Below are 24,848 nucleotides of genomic sequence, written 5' to 3'. Positions count from 1 at the left end.
AGCTGGCAAACAGCAGTCCAGGCTGTGGGCTCCGTGGGGGAGGCCCGGGGGCCCACCTCCAGGGCAGCTTCATCTCTCTAGCTGCCTCTTGCCCTCTGACAGTGAGTGGGCAGAGGGAGGTCTTCTTCCCCCCTGGGGTTCCTGACACCCACTGCTTGTTCTTCTGTACCCTGAGCTTGAAGCTTCTCTCGGTACCAAGGACACTGGCTCAGAGTTGTTCTCCAAGCCTAGAATGATTGTCGGGAGAGGGGAAGGGAGAGGGAGGAAGAGCCAGGAGAAAGGGAAATCAGAAGGAAGAGATGGAAAAACCTTTAGATGAGGTGACCTAGGTATAGGAGCAGGGCCAGAGAACTGAACTTAGGGCAAGGGTTCAGGAACCCCACCCTGAGAAATCCTGCTGGGCTAGAACCCTCCCATCAGGCCCACACAGGCACAGTGAGAGTCCCATCCATGTGCACACTCAGCTGCAGCCAGATGTGTCCCACACCCTCTAAGTGCCTATGGAGAAAGTGAGGGGAGGCTGGAGGCTGGTGGCTGGAGGCCCGGAAGACAGTGAGATGGAGCAGGACAGCCCGGAACCTCCTTAGGGAAGGAGGACGGAGTCTGCCCATTGACCTGCCCGGCCTGGGACCCCACAAGACAGTAACCTGAGAGGAGAGGAATAAGTTAGGCTGAAAACCGGGAAAATGAGTCAGGAGTGGACTTAACATCAAGCCAGCGCACTGGGAGCCGTCCCTGGTGAAAGGGTGCCAGGGACCGCTCTAAGTGAGCTTCTAGACTTTGCTTCTGCCCAAGCTTGTGGTAGGGGCTTCCCCTCTAAGCTAAGGAGGAAAGGGGAGGGAGGGCACGCTCAGCCTCCTGCAGCAGCCCCCGGCCGGACAGAGGCCTCACTGCATGGCGCAGACGCTGTGAGGCAGGAACTCTTGCACGTAGGTAGCTGCAGCTTTCGAGAGGTAGGTCATGGTGCCGAACCTGCCACTGGGGGCGCTGTCGTACAGGAGGGTACAGATGCCAGACGACGGATCCTTGGCCAGCATGCTGTCGTCTGCCCCGAGCGCTTTCTGGGTGGGTGGGTGAAGGAGAGGGAAAAACATGACTTGCTGGTTGCTGATGCTGCCCAAGTGGCTCCCCCCACCGCACCCGCCCAGTGCCCAGCCAGATCTTGGGACGGGATGTAAGGCCCAAGGGCGTGAGGATGGGGCTCTGTGTATGTGTAAGAAAGAACCCGTCCTTTTTCTGAGTCTTTGCGGCTCCAGTCTCTTCCAAGTGGAGTTTAGTGTCTGCAGGCAAATCTGTGTGGTCAGGGAAGAGCAACTTTGGCTCACTGAGACTCTGTTTTCCCCTCTGTGAAGTGGGGACAATGATGACCCTCAAGGTCCTTGCTGTTCACCTCTACTACCCTGGTAGCTGTTGTCTGCAGACCCCCAGATCACTTCCCTTCCCTCCTCAATGAGTTCAGTATCTGGCTACCGGTCTTTCTCTCCTCCTCAACTCTTGCCCACATACTAGAGCACTTCCACACACCCAGGGAGCCTCCTTCTAACACCCTAACTACTGAGCTCCCCAGCTACTGCCTCTCTACGCCACCTCAGCCGCACATAAACATGGGCGTAGCCCTGGATCTTGCCATCTCTCACAAATGCACTGCCTCCACCTTCAGGATTTCAGAGCCTTCACGCCAACCATAACCTACCAGCTTTCTACCTCTGCCTTCCCTTACATTCCCTAACGTCTGTCCACATCATGACCTCCATCATTTGACCCTTCAATTCTCTCCCCACTCACGTTCCTGACTAGCCATTCCCTCTCCTTTCCCCGTCTAAGCCCTCGGTGAGCCAATTCCACACTACGCTGACCTTCTCTCGGGACTCACTGGCCCCCTTATCACAGCTCTGGCTCGCTCCCACCACTGACCGACTTCATTTCTACACGGCATTCTATCCACGTGATGTTGGAAGATGTTCACTGGCCTATGGGGAGCACCGATATCCAGGCTCTCCTGCTAAGGCCTAAGACAGGTCACGTCCCTTACGTTATCCTCACCTGCCACATATCCAGTCTATAAAAGGGCTACCTAGCGTCATGTGGACTTGGGCAAGGTCTGTCCCCTCTTACCTCAGTTTCCTTGGCTATATAACGAGGGAGTTTGACAAAAGGCCTTTCAGCTCTACGTCCTCTAGGAATACTTGTCAAGACCCTTGGGAAACTACCCCCCCCCTTCCACTAATGTAATGCAACTCAAATCGAAAAATGCTGTGCTGTTCTCTCTATTGTAAATGGCTCCGGGCTAGGAAATCCGAACGAGTACTGCAGCCCAGCAAACGTCTGCAGGGGCCGGACAGCGGAGCGGAGAGTGGACCAGGCCACCTAATTGTTTGCAAGAGGCTGGATGGTGGTGCCCGCTGTACCCAAACCCTTCTGCCCATACAGCGGTCCAGCTCTGTGGATAGAGCCATGGAGAAGGCCATGAGAAAGTGAGTTCTGCCCCCCCTCAAGGGTTAGGAAGTCACGAGGCTCCCTGTCCGAGCTCGGTTTGGGAAGAGAAGGGAGCATGCAGGAGAAAGCCAAAGAATGAAATAAAAACCGGCTGCCCTGGCATGATTAAGCCAACATGGCCCGGCTGTCAAACTCTGGCTTGGCCGACTCTGTTCAGACCCAAAGGGCCGCACATGGCCCACCCTGCACGGACCTGCTCTTGGAGGAAGAGCTCGTTGGCGATGTGCACGATCTTTTCCACAGCGATGATGCCACCTACGCTCTGGATTTCAATGTCTGCCAGCATGGTCAGGACGAGGATGGCTTCAACCAGGAGCTGCCGGTATTCTGGCTGAGGAACACGGTTGAGGACGGACTCCACGTGAACCGAGAACTTGATCTCCCCTGGTGTCATCTAGGAGAAGGGAAAAGAGCACCATTGCCACGCTGGAGATGCGTGAATCATGGATCTGTGAAGGCAGAGAAGCCACCGGAGCCACCAGCAATGTCTTAGCCCCTTCCCAAGTGCTCCTTAGGAACTAGGCCCGCTGGCTCCCGCTGGGCACTTTGACCTGGCTTCTGGGTGAAGAAGGGAGGCAATAAGCATTTATATAGGACCTACTATGTACCAGGTAGAGTGCTAAGCACTTTTTCCTTTAAAATAAATATCCTGTTTGGCTTTAAGAGAGAGGAAGTGGAGGACACACAGAGCGTTCTCAACCCTGGGACCAGGAGCAAAGCCTGGAACACTCAGCCCTCTTCAGCAGACGAGAGGCTGCCCACACTGACTACGGTGGGGCCTCCTCCATAGCCAGGCCCATGGGCCATTCTGATTCCCCCATCTCTGTCACCACTGTTCTCTCACCACCATCGACCCCAGTGGACAGCGGGCAGGGAGGCTGCCCTGCTCCCACTCTATGCCCGACCTGGGGCTGGGGGCTTCCCGTTGCTCAAGCAAACATTTCTCCTTTTTCTTGATGTGATCCCTGAGAAAGAAGCCTAGAAACTCTCTGCCCACGTCCAGGACTTTGCCGAGTGGCCACAGCATGCATCACCCCAAGGCAACTCGGGGCTGGGAAGCCACCGGGCTCTTACCTCTCTGGTCGTCGAAGAAGGGAGAACGAAGCCTTCCACGGAGAGACCGTGGCACTGCACAAGAGGAAAACTTGGGTGACTAAGCAGAAATGGCAGACTTCAACACTCTTTGTCGGGCTATGTTAACACCTGGGCATTGCAACACTGGGTATGGTCAAGGATCACAGGGCAGAGGAGGAAAAGCTTCTGGAAGGCCGGGACTTGGCGTCACATTTGCCATTCTCTCTGTAGCACCTGGACCAAAGAAGGTGCTTGGGAAAACCTGGTTGGCCTGGGAAGCTCTGAAGCCCAAATACCCAGGACATGGGCTGGGACCGCAAACCCAGAAGCCAAGATGGCACGGGACTGTACAGTAACTCTTCTGCCCCGTGTGGGTTTGTGTTTGGGAAAATGTGCATGTGAGCAGGTGTGCAGGGCCAGGCTAGGCCCATGGATCCAGGGAATACCGGAAAACTTGGCAGTTCTACACGCCACCTACAGGGGTATCAGCAAGCCAAACAACCCCAAAGTGCCTCAATGCTTCTGGGGGTGCCCCCAGGTTACTAAGGGGGATCTGGAGTTCCTGGCCCAGCTCCCTGCCACACTCCACCTCCATTCTCTAGGTCTCCAGCAGGACAAAGTCCGGCCCCGTGCCCATGTTACACAAAGAGGTCACGTTAGGTTAGAAAGCCAACATGGTCGCCCCGAGAAGGAACGTCCAAAAGACCCAAGAGAACCCTGGTGAGAAACAGCTGCCTCCCAGGGGCGGCTCCCTGCTACTGAGGACAGAGGGGCAAGTGACCGTGTGCAGCCCCACAGCTCATGGCAGAACAGAGCCTCACACCCAGGTCCCTCTCCTGATTTGGCCTCTTGTGATTTTGTTTCTATGCTATGCTAGGGGCCCTACTTAGCCTGAGAGTTCCCTGGGTTCTAGAGCTTTCTGTCTAGCATCCCACCCCCATCATAATCGTGTCCTCCCCTAGTCCCATCTCTTGTGTAGGAGGGTAGAGGGGCACCAGACTTCAAGGAGAATGAATCCACTCCCCCAAGGGATGAGGCACCTCAGTGGTAACAGGAGGTCCCAACTATGAGGCTCAACCATCCCATGAGTCTCTCCTTCACATTTGCCAGAAGCAGTCCATGGGATGTAGCATTAGAAACGTCAAGCACGTGTGTAAGTTGGCTAGAGGGGAAGTCAGTTCTAGGGGAAAGTCATCCAACCTGAGGGAAGACTTCCTTTGCTGGCAGACAGAGAAGTCCCCTCCCCCTTTCCCTTCCCAAGAGACCTTATTCCTGGGAGAAAGTGAGAGCCAGTGAGTGAAAGCTATCCCTTGAGCTTGGAAAACTAGTTCTCTAGGGAAGAGAGTCTTTTGTGGTAGTAGGGAAAAGGAGAAAAGGGGATACGGAGTGAGGGAGTAGGGAAAAGTCAGGCCTCTGACTACCACGAGAGCCCAGCGCTATTCTGGCTGAGGGCTTACAGGGGACACGAAAGGGAAGCCAGACCCAAAGCCACATGGGGTCAAACCTTCTGCAGGACTTTCCACACTTTCTGATAAAACCCGATGGGGACCCTGTTCAGGGCTCCATCGAGCCTGCGCCGGCGCTGCCACTGGCCCTGGCGAGAGTCTTTCCAGGCCTGCTCTCTGAAGGTGCCTGTGAAGGAGCTCCCACTTGGGCTTAATGAAGGTCCGGGAGACTGAAACAGAAAAGAGAAAAATCCAGTGGAGCCAAAGGCAAAAAAAGGGGCACGGCTGCCACGCTCGAACCTGGTGTTCCAACTGCCATGGCGTCCCAGGGCACTGCCATGCTCTCAATCACCCAAGCTCCCAACCTCAGAGGTGTCCTCTATTCCATTCTCTCATGCCTTTACCCTACATCGTGCCCTCTCTCGCTAACTTAGGTTTGTCGAAAGCCATTGGACTAGAATTCCATCAAGGAAAGGAACTTGGAAGCTAAAAACTGAAGTGGGTCGAGTTCATGGGAACGACAAAATCCCCAGTAACTTGGAGTGCTGCCCTTCCCCCCCCCCCAAACTCCAACCAGAATATCGGCCTTCTTGCCCCAACCCTTCTTCTCTGTTACATTTCTGACAACGACGACATACGCACGAAGTGGTTATTAATGACATAAAGCGATTCGTGTTTTTCAACTTAAAAGTGGGCAGAGGGAGGTAGCCGTACTCCCACCTCTCTCAGAACTTCTTCCAGCTCTAAATCTACAATCCCAGGAGTCCCCCAAAGCAAGCTTCTTTAGCTCGTTTTGGCCCTCAACAAGAGTTACCAGAAAAGGCGAGGATGTTGGCTCAATACTCAGGCCATGGCCACCACTGGGCTAGGGAAGCAAATCAAAGAATACCAATTTCAAAGGAATGGGTCACTTAAAAAATAAAGCGATTAATAAATGCAAAGAATGGGTTAGTATATTATCATCGAAAAGCCCAAAAGAATACTACTAGTCAAAGACAAACCGCAGGGAAGGCAGCCGGCCCACAAACACATCCAATAAGCCTTTTAGTAGAGCCGATGTATCGATTAAATTCCTTTTAGAAGGAGGATCAGTGGGAGGAAAGCAGAAGTAACGGGACACAGTGGGATGAAGCTTCTAAGAGCCCCTCAGCAGAAGAGGGCAGAAGAGATTGGCAACTCGCTCAGCACTTCACACGCAATACTCCCACCTCCCTGTCTTTGCCCCCGAGAAATAGAAAATTAGCAAATTGAAATAGCAGGACTAGTTTTTCTAAATCCCACAGAGCCCCATCTATGAGTCTAATGGTAAACAGACACTTGAGGCTTGAAACCCCAGGAGCACCCACTATTTCTCTCTGATCTGGCGATTTGTAGTCAATTCCTCTCGATCACTATCGATCACTGTGAGTATTTTTGACACACAAAGTCAGTTGAATTGTCCTCTGGTAAATGGGGCCCATCCCCCTTTCCAATTTGAATCTCTCTTCCTTGTCCTGGTTTTCTTCCATTCTCCAGGATAAAGACACTTGAATCATAATTATACTGAGCCCCTCTCTCCTTTTCTTCCTCGACTTACTCTCTTTTCCTTCTACCATTGGCTATTTGAAAATGTTCTTTTGGGATGATCTGGATTTTCCCTCCCAGCCTACCTATGGCTGCCTTCCTGCACACCCTCATTACCGTATATGAAGGAGTGCACAGCTACAGTAATAAAGGCACCTAGTCAGGTGTATATTTATTTTTGGTCTGGACCTGTGAAGTCGTCACTTTGGGGAAGTCCCTAGTGGTGAAACTCCCTTTACCAATGCATATTGGCCAGCTGTCTCTTACTTCTGGCTGCTGTACTGAGGTGCTTTCTCTAGAGGATTTCTTCCCACCATTTCTCCTTGTCTCTTGGCTGACCACAAACCTACCCATGTCCCCCCCCGTGCTGAACCCCCTCCCACTCGATCCATCCATGCCCACTAGCTCTCATTCCACATCTCTCCATTGTCTAAATTCCCTGAGAAAGTTGCCTGTAATCGCAGCCTTCACTTCCCCTCTAACCCATCCCAGTTTAGCACAATGGCTGGCACAAAGAAGGCACTTAATAGATATTGATTGATTTACTGACTAAAGCCTCTGCCATCTGGTTCCTGATCTCAGCAACTCAAACCGTAATGCTTTTGACTTTCTCGTTCCACTGAGGCGCTCACCCCAAATTCACCGGGCATCTCTTAACAGCCAAAGCCAGTGGTCTGTTCTCAGGCTGCATCCTTCCTGACATCTCTGAGACCTTGGACTCCATCCATTTCTCCTTGACACTCTCTTCTGGTTCTCCTCTAATTTAACAATCTCCTTTGGTGGAGTCAAAACCAGGTTACACCTACTAACTCCAGGAGGCCCACCAGGCTCTCTCCAGGGCCCTCCGTTCTTTTCCCTTTATGCCATTTCATCAGTTCCCAGAGTTCAATTAAATCTATGGAACTGATTCTCAGATCAATTTTTCCGGCCCCAACTCTCTGCTGACAGCCAATCTGGCACCTGCAAACACTTATTCATCGTATTGAACTGGATGCCACATAGACATCTAGAACCCAACATGTCCCAAACTCAATTCATTCTCTTTTCTGCCAAGTCCTCCACACTTACGAGTTTGCCTTCTCCAGTTGAGGGCACTGCCATGCTCTCGATCACCCAAGCTCCCAACCTTGGAGGTGTCCTCTATTTCATTCTCTCATGCCTTTACCCTATATTGGATTTGTTGTCATATTTGATCATTTCTACCTTGACAACGTCTCTCCCCTATGTCTTCTTTTCTCCTCTCCCACTGCCCCGACCCTGGCCCTCATCACCTCCTGCCTAGACTGCTGAAATAACCACTGGTACAATATCTGCCTCGGGTCTCTCCCACTCTGACCCATACTCCACTTGGCTACCAAAGGGAGGTTCCTAAATCAACTCCAGACTGACCATATTACCTCGCTGCTCAATATACTCTCAAAGACCAAATGCTTGGCTCTAAAGCCCTTTCTAAGCTGGCCTCTTCTTACCTTTCTGGTATTCTTACATCTTCCTCCCCTCTATGATCCATCGATACTGGTCATCTAGCTGTTCCTCCACACGGTAGCCCATTTCTCCTTTCCGTGACACTATCCTGGCTGTACCCCATGCCTGGAATGTCGTCCCTCCTCAACTCTGCTTTTTGGCTTCCTTCAATACTCAACTCAAACCTTGCTCTCTTCAAGAAGCCTTTCCCGGTTCCCTGCCCTTCCCCTGTACACATCCCCAAAGCCCTCCCTCTCTCTCCCTTATAATGTTTTGTCCTTTTCTGTATGTCCCCACTGCGTTGCACGGGTCCTGGCCCACAAGTTCTTGCTAAATGCTTGTTGACTGGCTGCCTGAGATTAGGTGATTTTAGGGGGCTCTGTTTCTGAACTAGAAAACCGATCATATGACTACTCATTTCTGAAATAAGACATTTTATAGGGAGGTTGAAATTGCATTTGGCCATTGATCCTCTGTCGTGCGGGACCCAACGTAGTGTTCAAATTTTTCTGGAAGAAGGATATGTCGATCTGTACTTTCCCAATTGAGAACACAAATCTGGCACCAATGTGAAGTGCTCCCGATTTCGTAGGGGACCAACCAGAAAGTCTTCTCTGAATCATCCCTTTGTGCTTGCCAGACAACTCATCCCTCCATTGCTCTGGGTCCGATGGGTAAATGGGTTGTTATCTATACCTACTGGCCATTCACAATTATGGAAACCAAGTCTTTCCTTAAGTTAGATCTCAAGGAGAGCAGAATATTCCATTGGTGTCTGTTGAGTGAAAGCAAAGGCCCTCCTTGCAACATGAGCTGCTGGGGCTTTAAAAACAATCCAGCCTGTCTTTGGTCAAGTTCACAGACCGTACCCAGAGAGACATGTATCCAGAACAGGCCTCTCTGGGAATCTAGAACTCTTTCTACTGCTTCGTCCTATGGGGCCAGACAATAACTTCCCCAAAGACAACTGAGCAGGTCTCAACTTTTCAGGATCTAGAAGGGGGACTGGTGATGGACAAGATGGTGGCTGGGTTCTTTTCCACAGCTGCTCCAAAAGCACTAGTATCTAACTGAGAACTATATTTGATTTGCTTATCTGTGGGCACCTTGCGCCCCCTGCCTAGTAGAATGGGAAGCCCCTTAGGAGCAGGGCCTAGCTGCCTTTGGAATGTATAGGTCACACACAGAGAGCACACAGTAGGTACTTAATACATGCTCCCTGGATGATTGTTTGAAAGGGGGCTTAAGCACACACAGCCATCTAGTCTAGAGCACATTTAGCCATGGCGGAAGGGGGGAGCGGCAGCAGAAGCTAAATAGCTAACGTATTTTACCTGATTCTCAACTGAGATAGAATGCCGGCGTAATTCCACCTGGAAGATAAATGGATCTGCCTGAGTTCCGAGGGGAAGCTGAGGCCCTAATGAGCTTCCTCCCAGCGCTGCTTTACCTGCTTTATGTCACTTTTTAACTGCATGATTCCGGCCCGTTCGGTTCGGCTCACTCCCACAGCGCCGACTTCATGAATGGAAATAGCGGGGCTGACATTGGAATCGGTAGGACGCACTATGGGTTAGAGTGAGACAATGAGAGTGACAGCAGGAGACAGAGGAAGGAAGGGAGGGATAGATGACAGATGGAGGGAGGGTCAGAGGGAGAGAAAGGGGGAGGAAGAGAGACACACACACAGACAACCTATGGAGAGAGGAAGAGACACTAACACTCTCACACACACACACACACACACACACACACACACACACGCACATACAGAGGGAGAGGGAGAGTGAAAACATGGGGCTCCGAAAACCAGAGGCCACTTGGCTCTTGCCAGGGCTTTCAGTTAACCAATCAGGCCTCTTTTACTTCTCCACCAGCTCCAGACACCTCCTCTGAGTTCCTCACTGAGGATGACCCAGGGGCAGCTCAAACCTGCCATGTGCCAAAGCACCTGCCCTGAAGCTGCAAGTGCTTTTTTCTGACATCTCTCACTCAGACCTCCAGGGGAATTGCCATGGCACCCTCTCTGGCTCTCCTTCTCGGCCACATCTCCTCTAGTCACTTGCTAAGCTCTGTTGATCGTACCCGTGACGTGACCTGCATCGTCCTCCCCTCGCTGGACCGCTGCCCTAGGACAGGTCCTTGGCCCCACCTTACCGGCCAGCCGGCGGCAAGGCCATGTAGCAAGTGGTGGCCAAGCTGAGCTCCAAGGGCAGCACACGGCTCAGGAGGGATGGCACCGAGGAGAGCTCCCGCACTCTTGGGACGTGAAAGCCCCAGGCCATATAAGAAAGGAGGGCCACCCGATAACTAAAAGCTTAATGCTCATATGTATGCATGTTTTCCAGGACAGGGGGATTTGAAAAAAAAAGGAGAGAAAGATGCCAGTGGAAGGCAGCAAGCCAGGTTACAGAACAAATGACACTGAATTTCCACTGTGCTCAGATCCAGTGGGAAGTCCACATACCTGTTGGCGCTCCCTGGTACCCTCTGGCCTCCACGCTCATGCTTACGTTGTTCTCATTCTGAAAAGCCGTCCTCCCCAGCTCCCTGCTTGAATTCCTGCCCATCCTCAAGGGCTTGGGCAAATATCCCCTCCAGAGGAACACTGTCAAGGGGCACTGCCCGCCCACCCTCCAAACCCACCGTGTTCTACTCATCTGGGCCCTGGTTGTATCAAGTTGGCCATTAGAGTCATGTCTGTTGGTTCTCCTACCAGAATGGGAGCCTGCATCCTGACTCAAGACTGCCCTCTGGTGCCATACCTGGTACATGGAGGCACTTGGGAAGCACCTGCTGTGGCAGGATGTAGTGTGTGTGATATTGAACTGCCTTCTCTCACTCCCCTCCCACCCTGGCACCAGAGCAAAACTGAGCAAGGCGGAACATCCCCTTTGTCTGTTCTTCTTGAACCACAGGCACAGATGAAAACTAGCTAAAGCCTGGGACCCTGGGGCAAAAGTGAGGGCCAAGTGTAAGTAGGTGCCCCAGAGGCTGAGCAGGTGCAGCTGGGAGCCCAGAGCCATTCAGGCCTCCGCTTGGGCCTCTGGGGGCAGAACTGCAGAAACGGGATCCTGACTTCCCACTGTGACAGTCACAAAAATGAGTTCCCAGAACCCCACACACAATTTTCTCTGGTAGAAACCGGCACAGACTGGAGCACTTCAAGCTTACCACTTCTTTCCACGCCAAACTCTTTGCCACTGAGAATGTGGTGCAATAGGTTCTTCATGGCCGAAGGACTGAGGTTCATCAGGCTCTCTGTGGCTTCTTGAGCTGCACATGAGAAAACAAGGATGGAGGGGGGAAGGCCATTGGGGCTAATGGGCTCTTCCCCCTCCCCACTTTTCTCTAGGATCCGTTTCCATTGTCAAGATCCACAGGGCTGTATGGGTGTATTCCTTGCCTATATCAATTGCCCCAGAAGCATCTGTTAAAGATGGTTGAAGGTCCCCAGCCTCCGAGTCAGGAAGGGCCAAATCCAAGCCCTGCTTCTGAGACTCCTGGCTGAGTGATCCCTCAACAGGCCTTTTAAACTCTCAATGTTCTGGGCAGCTCTGAGACTTGACACTGAATGGGAGGCACTGACCTCCATGGGCAGCAGAGAATCACAGGCCTGGTCTAATGCTGTATGCCAGGCCCTCTGCCGGGTACCGGGGATCCAGGGATGAGAAGGGACTTGGCCCATACTCTACAAAATGGATACTGCTCTTGGGATTGTGGGAAGATTGGGTCCTGACTCAGGGGCTTGGCAGCATGGCTCCATCATTGCTTGGTCATGGAGAAAGACCAAGGAATGGAAGGCATCAGGGTATCTTAAGTGTTAGGGTGGAAGGATCCTGCAGTTCAATTGTTTTCAGCCATGTCCACCTCTCCATGACCCGTTTGAGGTTTTCTTGGTAGGGACACAAGAGTGGTCTGTCATTTCCTTCTCCCTAACTTATTTTACCAAAGAGGAAACTGAGGCAGATCGATTTCCAAACCTGCATGGTTACCCTCCCTCCACTTTCCTCCAGTGCTCCAACTGCCTGTTGTCTGTCTCCACTTTGCTATTCCCCATCAGGACTTCTGATTAAGCCGAATTCATCGACTAAACCTCAATACTTTCCTGTGCCCTTTGGGCCTCTATTTTTGCTTATGAAATCACTACCTTACCAGGCTTGCAGGCCCAAACCATCCAAGGGATTACTGAACTTCCTTTTCTTTCACACCTCATGCCCAATTAGTCCCTTGCCCATATCTGACAGAATGGGGACCAGCCAGCATAACAGCAGGTTTGCCAAGGGCAGTTTGGGGGTTCATGCCACAGGCAGCAGATGTACCAGGCTACATTGCCCTTTTCTGGAAACAAGAGACTAAATAACAAAAGTAAAGGCAATCTCCCTTAAGAGTATCACTGAATGAGATACCTGAGCAGTTAAGCGACTGCACCAGTTCCGTCGCCATCACCTGGATGATGAGACCGATCCGGAGCCGGAACATCTCCGCAAAAAGGCTGGGTTGAGTTCGCATGTACATGGCCAGGTACACCAGGATTTCCTGGATACAGAACAGTTTAGACAAGAGGGGAGAAAAGAACAGGGGACTCGACTCTGGGGCTCTTGGCAACCAACAATGAAGCCAGCCCTCCCTTGAATGTGCTTGTCCCCAGTGCCAGCCACTTTGCTCACCTGGGTGAGGATGGAGATGTTTACATCGTTCTCACTTGCTTCATCGATCAGCTTGGTGAGCTCTTCATAGGGTAGGGGACTAAGGAATGAAATCTTCCATCATTGAAAACCATATTCTAGTCTCACTGGGACCTTCCTACCACCTCCCACATCCAAAAACAGACTGCGACCCAAGGGATTGTCTTCCACTTGCCCATCACTCCTGTCCAGGGCCCAGGCCCTTCAGCACACTATCCAGTTCACTCTCAAGAGTGAAAAAATAGCAAGAAATGCTAAACAAAATTAATGAAAAGTACCTGGATCTATTAGAACCAGAAGAGATAAAAATAATCCACTAGTTACCTCCTAAAAGGAATCCCCCAAAGTCTGAAAAAATCTCAGGAAGAGATCCCACAGAAAAAATATCACAAACATCTAGAAAAAAGGAATTCAAGTACCAAAGAACCAGGATTACACAAGATTTGACAGCTTCTTCCATAAAGAAAAGGAGATCTTGGATTATAATACCACAAAAGGCGACATACAGACTCGCAACCAAGAATAATTTACTCTGAAAATGTGAGTATCCGGGGGAACAATGGAGGCCAGAAAAAGACCCATATATTTGGATGTAACATCTGAGTAGATAAATTTTGCTTAACTATGTTGATTTTTACTAGGAACTTTTCCTCCTTTCAGTTTTTTAACTAAAAAAGGAAGAAGAAAAAAGATTAACAGTAATGATACTCAAAAAAGGGACCATTGAATCATTTTTTTCAAATACAGAGAGGAGAACAGAAAGAAGTAGATAAGCAGGACAGTTCTGAATATATGTGGAATTTATTAGAAAGAAAAAGACAACGTGGAGATTCAGAATTTCATATACATTTTGTGTGATGCTGTGGATATGGAAATGCTCCTTCAGGGGTGATAAGAATAAACAAATAAAATTAAGAAAAAAATAGAGGCTTTTCTGGAGTTTTGCCAGGAATCTCATATACCTAACAGCATAATCAGCAGTGTCCACCACAAGAGAGGCCAAACTGGTCAATGGAAAGGGCCAAACTGGGCAGAAGGAAGACCGGAAGAAGGGCAGGAGTTAAGAGTAGTGGGTCTGGTTCCCTGGGATTGGTGTGCAGGGTCATGATTAACCTGGAATAATTGCTGCAAATTGGAAACTTGTCCATTTCGGTCTAGGACCTTACTTTCCTCCACCCATGTTTCTCCGGGATATTTTGCAGTAAGTGACGAAAGTATCAAGGTGGTGGGATGATACTCCAGGGGATTGGGATAAAAAATAAGGGCACAGAGGAGGTTTTTTTCCTGGGAACAGGAATTTCAGAAAACAGAATCGCTCAGAATTAGATCAGGTTGGCTGAGAATGCTACAGACAACCAAAAATGGGTGCTTAAGAGTCATATAGGGGCAAGAAAGGTCAAAGAGATACCTAGGGAGGATGGGAGAATAACTGATAATAGATGATAAAAATGCTCTCTACACTACAAAGGACAGACCAAAAATGCCTAACAGAGAACTGAAATGCAAGATAAGGAAGGAGAGAAGAGAGCACCTAACTGCCCTTGATGAGTTCAGATTTTCAGATGAAGTGCATCCCCAAATACTTAAAAGAACTCAATGACCTGGCACCTATGATTGCTCCACCAATTCTGTATTCAAAGAAAGTGGGAGAGGTACTGCAGGGCTAGACAAGGACAAACGTCCCAGTTTTCTTTTTTGCCCCCAGTTTTCAAAAATAAAAAGACAAGAAAACTGAGTCTCTAAACCATAGGCCAGTGGGCTTAATTTTAACTATGGCCAATGAGCTTGACTTGGATTCCTGGAAAAAATCCTAGAATATATTTGAAAAAGAAGAGCTCTTGAGAATCTAGCAACAGAATCAATGATCACAAAGAGAAGTATGCTTCTGCCAGAACCCTTTGCTAACTAGAAGGTACCTGAGGACAGATAAGATGTTGCAGATATCATTAGCTTGATTTTAGAAAAGTATCTGGCAAAGGTCTCATGCTTTCCTTATAGATCAAACAGAGGTCTCTCCATGAGAAGTTGGATGGACTGAGCCTGGAAGACTGGCCAGACCTAAAGGGTAGATCCAGCTTGGAGGATGGTCTTTCTAGGAGTTCCCCCAGGAAATACTGTTTCAGCCTGATTTAATTTTGCAGTAATGGAGGTGCAGGGGTTTGCTCTAGGGGACTCGCTTTGAAGCTTGGGGATGCTGAGTTTTATGACTGGCTAATGTCTATGCTTGGTGGGAAGGGATATGGGAAAGCTTGGCCTGAGAAGATGCTTCTGCTTTTTTGGGGACTTGCTTCAGGGGCCATGTGATATAGTCCCCGAAAGCCTAGGCTTCCCACAATGCACCTTAAGCTATCATTAATATTTAATCACCTTCAGGCCAGTTCTATTGGACTGGTGATGGAGAGAGCCATCAGCACCCAGAGAGAGGATGGTGGGGACTGAGTGTGGATCACAACATAGTGTTTTCACCTTTGTTGCTTTTGTTTGCTTGTTTTTTTTTATCTCAATTTTTTCCTTTTCCTTTTTGGTCTGATTTTTCTTGTGTACTATGATAATTGTAGAAATTCATATAGAAAAATCGCATATGTTTATTCTATATTGGATTACTTACCATCTAGGGGAGGGATTGGGAGGGAGAAAAAAATTTGGAACACCAGGTTTTGCAAGAGTGAATGCTGAAAACTATCTCTGCACATGTTTTGAAAATAAAAAGATTTAAAAATAAAAAAATTATCACCTGCTGATCTGATGTTTATAATGTGTTGTGATGGTACTATGGATGGCTAATGGGAAGACCTAGTGGATGGGCCCAGTAACAGAGAGGAGGATGGGAGCCTAGTAGCCTCATTCTCTCAGTTATTAGCACCATGGCTTTCCTCACTTCCACCCAATTAATTTGCCCATACCTAGGCCTAGGTGCACATGTACTGAATGGAAGCTCTCTGAGAGCAGGGAGTAATTCTCCCTTGTCTTCGTATCCTATCACCTTGCACAGTGAGTGGTGCATAAATAAGCGTTGCCTAAATGCTTACTGAATTCACTGCCTTTCTCTGAGGAAACTATGGCCTGACTCTCATGTACAAAAAAGAGACAAAAGTGAAACACAATTATTATGAGCTCGTGTTGGTGCTAGTGTGGGAATATATGAAAGGCCTGCATCCCAGAGCATGGGGCCCATGGGTGGCTTAGGACATGGGATGGGTCCTCCAAAGTCACTGCACAGCATCATATTCCACAGCTCAGACAGGCTACTGTGAGTTCCTTACAAGCCCCAGCTCAAGGCCTCAGTTTTATATTCCCTGCCACTACCCTACCTGAATGGTAAGGACCAGAGGGAATTTAACCTCAGAACACGGGAGCATGAGCAAAGATACAGCATGGAGTCGAAGTAGTATCTTACAACCCAAGAGATAGTAACGTGAATCATGTAAGAGGGCAAAGCTTGGATGGTGCTGCTGCCAAAGGAGCATGTGCATATGTGGATGGGTCTGCATCAACGGGGAGGAGGAGAGAAAGTATGCATGTATATGAGTGTCAAAAAGCACACCTGCATGGGCACCTGCCTGGGCACCTACAATGCCTCCTAAAATCACAACTCTATGAGTCGGCAGGCTGCAATGATGGCCAAATCTAAAAAATGGCACTTAGGCTTAATGTGTGTTTCATATGGAATAAAAAACAATCTACTCCAGAAGTAGAGGCAAGGAAGAGACACAGCAAGACAATAGTTCAAATGACAACAATCTGGGTAGAATCTAGAGGACCACCAAGAAATCTGATGCCATCCGAAGGGACAGTAAGAGGGAAGAGGTAGTTGTGCTGTCTCTCCCGGCTGGGCTGGGTCACATCTGACAGGACCCACTTTGTTCCAGATGCCACTTTTATGAAGGCCACTCATAGGCTAGGAGCAGGGAAGGAAACTGAGGGAAGCTATCCAGCTAAGGTCAAGGATTTAGCCATTGGCAGAATCAGGCCCAGAACTCAAAGCACGTGCTATTGTAGCTATTTACAACCCCACTGGCTGTGTGTGAGCTTATACACACACACACACACACACACACACACACACACACGTACACGTACACACCCTCCCCCCATAAGCCTGGCAAGCTGAGTGTGCCAGATGAGCGGGCTCAATCAAACCAACCAGTTCTCACAAACCAAGCAGCTGACTCACGCATTGATGGTCTTCTCCCGTGGCTCTGGAGGGAGTCCCACCGTCAGGTGCTTCTGGTGAGACAGCAGATCCGTGCAGGCCTAAAAGACAGCCAAATATGCCAGGCAAGTCCATGGCCAGCTCCCTCTCTTGCCCTGAGAGCCAGAGCAGGGGCTCAGTGAGAGCTGGCCTGGATTCCCCTGTGTTCCTCTCACCAACCTCACATCCCTTGACACATCTACCGGCCTCCCCCAATCACATCAGTTCTCCAAGTCAGTCTTATACATGTAACATGCCAACTCCAAATGAATTCACTTCTCCAGCCCCCTAGGGTGAAATGGACAGGGTTCCCTCCTGGAGAACTGTCTTTTCAAAAAAAATTTAGAAATCATTCACTTGGTGATTGTCAAAAACTGGTCCAAATTCAAAGCCATTGTCCAAAGTAATTCCATCTAAGGAGAAGCCAGGGTAGGGTGAGTGACTGGAAAGCAGCCCTCAGAATAGGGCAGCCCTGGGTTCAAATTCTGCTTCTGTCACACACTGGCTGTGGGACCCCAGGCAGTGTTCCAAGATCATAATTAGAAGTAAATTGCCATTGTTCACCAGCAAAAGGAGTTTCTGAACTGGAAGGTCCCGATACCAATGAAGTCATTGATCCAAGCCCTCTTCTCCTCCAACAGATGCATCCAAAACCAAAAAGCAACATCAAATCAGAATGTATTTGGCAGTGATGATGACATGGTTAGCTCTGTGCCAGGCATCGTGGGTAAAATGAAGCCTAAGATGTGGCTTTTCAAAATCTGTGAGGCCACCAGAGCCTTTCCTGTGGTTTCTTTCCCACATCCTCAAAGCAAGGAGGGCGGGACAAGGATTAGGGTTTACCTCATCCAGGGCTTCCACTTTCTTCTTCAGAATGCCAGAGATGTAGCGGATCAGGCCCCAATGGCGTGCTTCCCCGGCTTTGCCGTACAGGGCAACGAGGAGCTCCTGGACCGTCCCACTTTCCTCACCGCCAGCTATGGAAGTGTTCCAGTCAGGACCCCTATTTTTGGAAAAACAGGAAGAGAGAAAGCATAGTTAATTTGGGAAAGTGTCCAGCGCTTGCAAATATGTTAAGCAGTCCCACAACAAACACGTCTTTAAAATATAAAACAAAAGGATTCCCCAGTCTTGCACGGCCGCAAATCATCTTTGGACAAGCTAAACCGTGGGTGACCCAAAGGGCAGAGGAGAGAGATGTGCGTGGGGGTGTCATTGTCAGGAAAAGACCACAGGCCACACTGGGACGGGGGGTGGGGTGGCAGGCCCAGAGACCCAGGAAGGATTTAGCCACAAATTGCCTAGGACAAGAAGGCCTGGGGTATTGGGCTGTGGACTGGGGAAGGGAACCCCTCATGGAGGAGCTACATCCTTCAATCACTGAATACGCTTTTGTTAATAGGCACTTACTGTATACCAAGCACTGGGCTAAGCCATTGGGACCAAACAGTTCTTGTTCTCAATGAGCTTATAATCTTTTGAGGGGGAGAAACCAGATGTCTACTTTTCCCTCTAGGGGAGAGTATAGCAACAATTGGGAGGAATCTTCTCTCCTTGGATTGATGTGGTCCAGCCCTTAGGAGTGATGGAGTAATAACCCCAGGCTACCTGGCATTGAGAATGATGGAGTAGAGACGCCAGTAGCAGTAGAGACCCCCTAGACCTTTCAAGAAACCCCAGACCATTTGGCCTTGGAAAATGATGAAGTCCCCCTGGGAATGTAGCTCTCAGGAATAATGGGGCACAACCTTGGAGAATGTGTGTGAAAGAAAGGGAGCTGGGCCTGATACTTTTACTCCACCAAGCTAGCCTCCGGGCACGGCTGGTTTGTCGCCCAAGAGTCCAGGCACCTGGACCCGAACAATGAGCGTTTCTCAGTTTCGTGAGAGAAGGAAGGGGGTCATCGTCAGCCCCCGTGACCAAACTTCCCACTGATGGTGCGAACCTCAGCCCCGTGATGTCTGGCTCTGTTCTTTGTTCTGTATTGCCTAAATCCCTATAAATGTATCTGCTTATCCCCTACTCTTGCTGCCTTCCTCTCTTGAAATCTAGCCCACTTTAATTACAATTACAATAAAAATCCACTCTTAACTTGGAGATTATCTAAGCCTCTAAATTCTTTTAGGCACCTGCATCACTGGCTTATAATACCAATATTCTGGGGTCCCCCCAAACCAAAAGCTTAGTCCCCAGACTTCTGCCCTCTGGAGCAACGGTCCTGTCTCTACGTGTCTCCCATCCCTCCCTTCCCTTCCCTCCCCTCCCCTCTCTGTGGTGAAAATACCCATTCCCTTGTTGGGCATCAGGCAGCTCAAAGGGAGAACAAATCTGAAGGGGGGCATCCTTCTAGAACAATCTGAATCTTAAAAGATGATACTTTTAAAGTCAAATAAATGAAATCTATGTAAGTGTAATTTGGGGCACCACAAAGAGCCAGTGGGGAAATTTTCCAGCAGCTACTCCCCAAGTCGATTCTGCTAACTTCATCACACCCCAGTAGCCCTTGATTATGTGACTCCAAACTCCTCTGTCAGCTTCAATGGTCACTGCTCCCCATTCCATGCACCATAATCTAGCCCAACTGGCCTTCTCTCTGCCCTTCCACCATGGTCCGGCCTTGTCTTCCCTTAGAGAGTCCTGTCTTCCTTCAGCTGCATTTTGTGTGTAAAGGTGCTCTGGTTCAGTCTTCATCTCGAACCCAAGTCTAGTTCTCCCATTAGAGGGCTTCAGGTCACATACTGACACTCTCCCCAAAACCCTCGCCTCCCAGTTCCTTAACTCACTCATTTCTCATAAACTCCTTCCCCACCCAATCTCTGCCACACACATAAATTACTACACCCTTGACCCTGCCATGACCTTGAAATGTTCTATTTCCAAGGTCCCATTATCTAATCATAATCCTCAACCATTCCATCTTTCTTTCTGTCTTAACCCTAACCCTACCCTCCATTCTCACCGTGACCTCTAATCTCCTCTCCTACCCCCCAATTCTTTCCTAGGCCATCACCCTGTACCGCTCCATTCTCCTCCCTTCCATATCTTGCCCCGTTGAGGAATCTGGATCATCCTCTGCACTTGAGACCCTTGTACCCTTAACCCCTGGTCAACCTTGGATCCCAGCCAACATCCACTGCCCTGTTCCTACTCATAAGCTGCTTGATGGAATTGTGCAAAGGGATGATCCAAATTGATGTTATGGAATCTCAGCTGGGCCCTCGCTGCCACAAAGCAATCATTTTAAATGGTCCCTCCTCCATTTACTAACCCGACTCAGAACATGCCTATTCCCAACCTTTTCATCCTATCTCAAACCTTCCACGGCTCCTCTTCCATCTTCTCAGATGAGGACTTTGGTTCACACTTCACTGAACAATAACTGGAGCCCACTCACCAAGAGCTCTAACCCTCCTGCTTTTTTCACTTCCCCCAGATGCCTTCTGCCAGTCTTCTCCCTCTCTCCTGTCTCCCTGCCAGGGCAAACCCCCAAATATCCCATCTGATCTTTTTAGCAAGAGGACAATCTGCTTGTCCTCACTTTCTCTCTAATTTTCAATCTCTTCCTGTGTCCCGGATGCCTCCCTAATGTCTACAAACATGGCTATGTCTCCCCAACCCTTACACAAATCCCATGAACCACTGGCAATCTCTCCTCCCCTTCCTGGCCAAATTTCTTGACAAAGCTGTCCACAACTGTCGCTTCTATCTCCTTTCCTCTCACTACCTTCTAAACCCTCTGCAACATGGCTTCTGACCTCATCATTTGATCAAATCAGTTCTCCTACATTTCCAATGATTTCTTAATTCCCAAAGCGAATGACCTTTTCTCACTCCTCAAGCTTCCTGAGTGCAACAGCTTGGCTGCTGCCCAGCACCCTCTTCCCTGAGATTCTGTCTCCTCTCTAGGTTTCTCATTCTCTTCCACTTCTCCTCTTACTGGTTTGACTGTTTCTTCTCTGTGTCCTTTGCAGAATCTCCCTCCAGGTCACATCCAAGGTCAGGGCCTACCCTAGGCCTTCTCTTCTCACTCTATATTCTATTATTCCTCATCATTTGCCATAGATTCAATGCCCTGCTGGCTCTCTTGACCTCCACTTGCACATCCCCAGCTGCCTTGTGTACACGTTGAACTGCATGTCCCACAAGTACCTCAAACTCAAAATGTCCAAACAGAATTCATTACGGTTTTCTCCTAGTTTCTTCCCCAATTCTATTCCTATCAAGGAAATCATCCTTCTCACTGTCACTCAGATCACAACCTTGACGTCACTCAAATCTTCACTCTCATCCATTGCACAGAATCGATCTTTGGCCAAATTGTGCATTTCTACTTTCAGAACGTGTCTTTCCACTCACCGAGTCGGCCCTCTAGTGAAGGCCCTCATCTCCTCGTGCCTGGACGATTGCAGCGGTCTTCTAGAATCTGCCTGCCTCACTCCAGTCTCTCCCCACTCCAATCCATCCTCCACTCAGCTGCCTAAATGCTTTTCCTAAGGCTCAGGAGTTTGGCCATGTTATCCCACCCAGCAGCCCCTGTGTATGAAGTATGAGCTGTGTGGCTGCCCTTGTCCATGTACTCAGTAACACTGGTGTCCTTATCCCAATTCTGTATCTTTTCCCCTGGGACAGTCTCCTAGTCCCAGAATGCCCTCCTCACCTCCACCTCCACCTGCTCTTCCAAATCCACTCAAATCTCACCTCCCACAGGAGGCCGTTCTTTCCTGTTCCTCCCAACTACTAGGGGCCCTCCCTCCAAAACTGCCTCCCATTTATTCTGTCTAGATCTTGTTTGTCCTTTATGTGTTGTTTCTTCCACTAGACTGAAAGCTCCTTGAGGGCAGGGAGCGGGTTTTTGCCTTTCTCTGCAAAACTCCCAGATTTCAATGTGTTATGTACAAAGTTACTCATCACCCCATGGGAACTTGTCAAGCTTCAGAATAACTTAGTCAAGGCCACATACTTCATGGTGTAAAGCACGTAGAGGATGTCAGCTTGGTCCTGTAAGCTTGGGCACGCGTGCAACTGGCCCACCAGGGCCTGGAAGTCTATCTCCCCAGATTCGTCCCGGGGAAGGTGCATCTCCACGTGGACAGAAGGAACCTGTAACAGTGCCGTGGGCAGGAAGGGGAAAGGAAGGAGGAGGAGGAAGGAGAGGAAGGAGAGGAAGAAAAGGAGACCGAAAAAGGGAAAGAAAGGAGAAAGGGGAAGGAGGAAGAGGTGGGGAAGGAGGAGGAGGAAGGAGAGGAAGAAAAGGAGACCAAAAAAGGGAAAGAAAGGAGAAAGGGAAAGGAGGAGGACAAGGGGAAGGGGAAGAGGAAGAGAAGGGGAAGGAGGAGGAGAAAGGGGAAGGAGGAGGAAAAGGGGAAAGAGGAAGAGGTGGGGAAGGAGGAGGAGGAAGAGGTGGAGAAGGGTCCCAAAAATGGTTTTCAGTCAATCAGATAGAGGCCCCAGACTCAGTCAGTCTTCTCCCTCCCATCCCCAGGCCCATCAGAAGGCTGCAGCTCTGAGAGGAGTGTTAGCATCTGGGACAAACACAAAGCCAGAAGCAGCTGCTGCCTCAGGCCTGTCACCCAGAACACAACTAAGCAAAATCAAACAGAAGGCAACTGTTACTTCGCTGTTGTCCTTTGTTCTCCAAGAGGGCCAAAACGACTGTAACTTGCTAGAGTCAAGTTACAGGGGTTTCTGCCCAGAAAGCCGCTCCCTTGGATCGGTGCCCGTTTCCTAGAGGGGTGCCAGTGGCTGGGGAGCTTTCTGCCAGGTTACCTGCTCAGCTTGGGGAGACAGAGGCGTGGCATCCAGGAAGCTGAAGGAAGTTCGGGAGGCTGGCAGTAACTTTGTGGGAAGGTACATGTGAGCATCTGGAAGAAGTCAGTGGGGGAGGAGGGTTGGAGGCACTGGAGACTGAACAATTCACACTTAAGAAAAGGCTACCCCGGGTCTCCCCATTAACGGGCAGTTCTGTGGAGTACGGCCAAGAGAGACCACCTTTTGGGACGATCACCTCCAAGGAACAGAGGAGTCGCCATGAACTCCTGAATGTCCAAGATCCTGGGAGCTGGAAGGAGGCTCGAGAATTCTGAGTCTAGCTGCACCTCAGGGTGAGGAAGCTGGAGATTCCTCCCTCTGGCCAGAGGCAAAGGCCCAGGGTCCAAACACTGGACAGTGCCGATGTCTAACAGACTGTGCCTTTGGTCGGAGGGAGTCAGGGGCTTAGAGATGGCAAGGCCATGCGTGATGTTTGTCCAGCTTGTGGAAGGTACATTTGGGGGCCCCCCACCTCCAGTCACAGAGCACTGCTCTCCTTGGGGCTCAGAAGAGTGATGACAGCCTCCATTCCAGGCCCTGCTGAAGGAAGGGGCGCTGGGCAAGGCTGTGGGGAGAGTGCCACCCTGAGTGCACCCTCTAACTTCTGTTTCCCTCCTCCTTCTGTGGCTCTTGGCAATATTGTGTTCCATTTCTCCTCCTCTCACGAAATTCTTTCTAAGGGAGCAAAGAAAAAGGTCCCTCCCTGTCCCCCAGGGGCCTCCTCTGTCCCCCAGCCTCTCTGCTAGGCTTTCATCTTCCTCCTCCCTCTCCTCTACTTCCCCTTCCTCTTCCTCCCCCTTTTCTCCCTCTCTTCCTCTGCATTCCTCCTTCTTCCCCTCCTTTTCTTTCCTCCCCTCATTCTCCTCCTGCTGTCCCCCTGCTCATCCTCCCCTTCCTTCCTCGCTTCCTCCTCCTCCAGGGAGCCAGTGTTACTCACTCTGTACATGCAGCTCCTTAGCCTTGGTCACCAAGGACATGTAGTCATGGGTTGTTTGTACTGCCGTTCGGGAGGCTGGCTCCTTTGGGGAAAGGTAAGTGAGCTCTAAGGTTGGGGAGGGGTTGGAGGCAGGAGTAACAATTCCCCTTAAAAAAGGGTTTCCCCTTCTCTTCGGCATTTGTATCCCCCAAGAGGAAACCCCTTTGGGAGCAAAGGCAAATCCCAGGGCTCCCTAATTCCAAATCCTGGGACTAAACCCTTTTTCTACTCCTCCCCTTTTCCTCCCTCTCCCCCCTCCCCTCTCCGTGTCCCCCAGCTCCTTTTCTCCTTAAGGGAAAGGCCAGGTGATTTTTCCAGCTTTGGAAGGTCTTGGGGGCCCCCCTCCAGACAGACATGTTTTGGGGTCAAAAGGAAACCTCCTTCCGGCCGCCTAAAAGGGGCTCAATTTTAAAATTTATTTTTTTTTAATTTTTTTTTTTTTTTAAATATTTTTTATTTTTTTAAAATTTTTTTAAAAAAAAAAATTTTAAAATTTTAAATTTTATTTATTTTTTTTTTTTTTTTTTTTTTTTTTTTATTTTTTTTTTTTTTTTTTATTTTTTTTTATTTTTTTTTTTTTAAATTTTAATTTATTTTTTTTTTTTTAAAAATTATATTTTTTTTTATTTTTAAAATATTTTTTTTTTTTTAAATTTTTTAAAAATTTATTAATAATTATATTTAAATTTTTTAAAAAAAAAAAAAATTTTTTTTTTTAAGAGAAAAATTGGTTGGTCGGAAAGGGCCCACAGGAAGAAAAAGGTCTGGGTCCTCGCCCCCAACCCCGGACCTGGCAGCCCAACCACTCAGGAATCATTTATTTGTCTATTCATTCGGTCAGCACTCACTGACCCCCACCACTCGGGGAACCCATACAGTCTCTGCTCTTGGTTGTTATAATCTAGTCAGGGTGGTCCTTAAATGTGGCATAGGAAGAGACCTTCTCCTCAGAGCTCACACAGAAAATTCAAGGGGACCAAGACCTAGAGAAAGGAGAGGGCAGAGGCCATGAGGCTGACCGATGCTCTCATTTGGTGAAGGAGAAAACGGGGCCTCAAAAGACCAAATCACACAGGTCACGGCAAAGCAGACTGGATCCCAGTGCTCCTACTTGAGCGTAAGTGATTTTCTGGTCAGAGCAA

At 49.3% G+C, this 24,848-nt stretch overlaps 1 protein-coding gene across 2 annotated transcripts in view; it reads right to left on the bottom strand.

Annotated features, from left to right (window-relative positions):
- Positions 1 to 220: 220 nt before the first annotated feature.
- The window catches only part of PHKA1 (phosphorylase kinase regulatory subunit alpha 1), a 60,498-nt gene continuing 35,870 nt past the window's right edge, over positions 221 to 24,848 (bottom strand). The window contains exons 20-34 of one of the 2 annotated variants that reach the window (XM_031945175.1): positions 23,668 to 23,836; positions 22,689 to 22,783; positions 21,883 to 22,022; positions 17,766 to 17,925; positions 16,905 to 16,984; positions 12,713 to 12,791; positions 12,452 to 12,581; positions 11,217 to 11,318; positions 9,493 to 9,608; positions 9,377 to 9,415; positions 5,830 to 5,880; positions 5,075 to 5,245; positions 3,571 to 3,624; positions 2,690 to 2,890; positions 221 to 1,061 (exon numbers count right to left, since the gene is read on the bottom strand). In XM_031945175.1, coding sequence (XP_031801035.1) covers positions 888 to 1,061; positions 2,690 to 2,890; positions 3,571 to 3,624; positions 5,075 to 5,245; positions 5,830 to 5,880; positions 9,377 to 9,415; positions 9,493 to 9,608; positions 11,217 to 11,318; positions 12,452 to 12,581; positions 12,713 to 12,791; positions 16,905 to 16,984; positions 17,766 to 17,925; positions 21,883 to 22,022; positions 22,689 to 22,783; positions 23,668 to 23,836 — 1,761 coding nt within the window. In that variant the 3' untranslated portion in view covers positions 221 to 887. The remainder of the gene's footprint in view (positions 1,062 to 2,689; positions 2,891 to 3,570; positions 3,625 to 5,074; positions 5,246 to 5,829; positions 5,881 to 9,376; positions 9,416 to 9,492; positions 9,609 to 11,216; positions 11,319 to 12,451; positions 12,582 to 12,712; positions 12,792 to 16,904; positions 16,985 to 17,765; positions 17,926 to 21,882; positions 22,023 to 22,688; positions 22,784 to 23,667; positions 23,837 to 24,848) is intronic. The other variant, XM_031945176.1, reaches the window with a different exon arrangement.

This window comes from Sarcophilus harrisii, chromosome X (genome assembly GCF_902635505.1).
Source record: "Sarcophilus harrisii chromosome X, mSarHar1.11, whole genome shotgun sequence".
NCBI classification, from domain to species: Eukaryota; Metazoa; Chordata; class Mammalia; order Dasyuromorphia; family Dasyuridae; genus Sarcophilus; species Sarcophilus harrisii.
The sequence above is the reverse complement of the archived record's forward strand: the minus strand, read 5'-3'. Positions and strand labels throughout refer to the sequence as shown.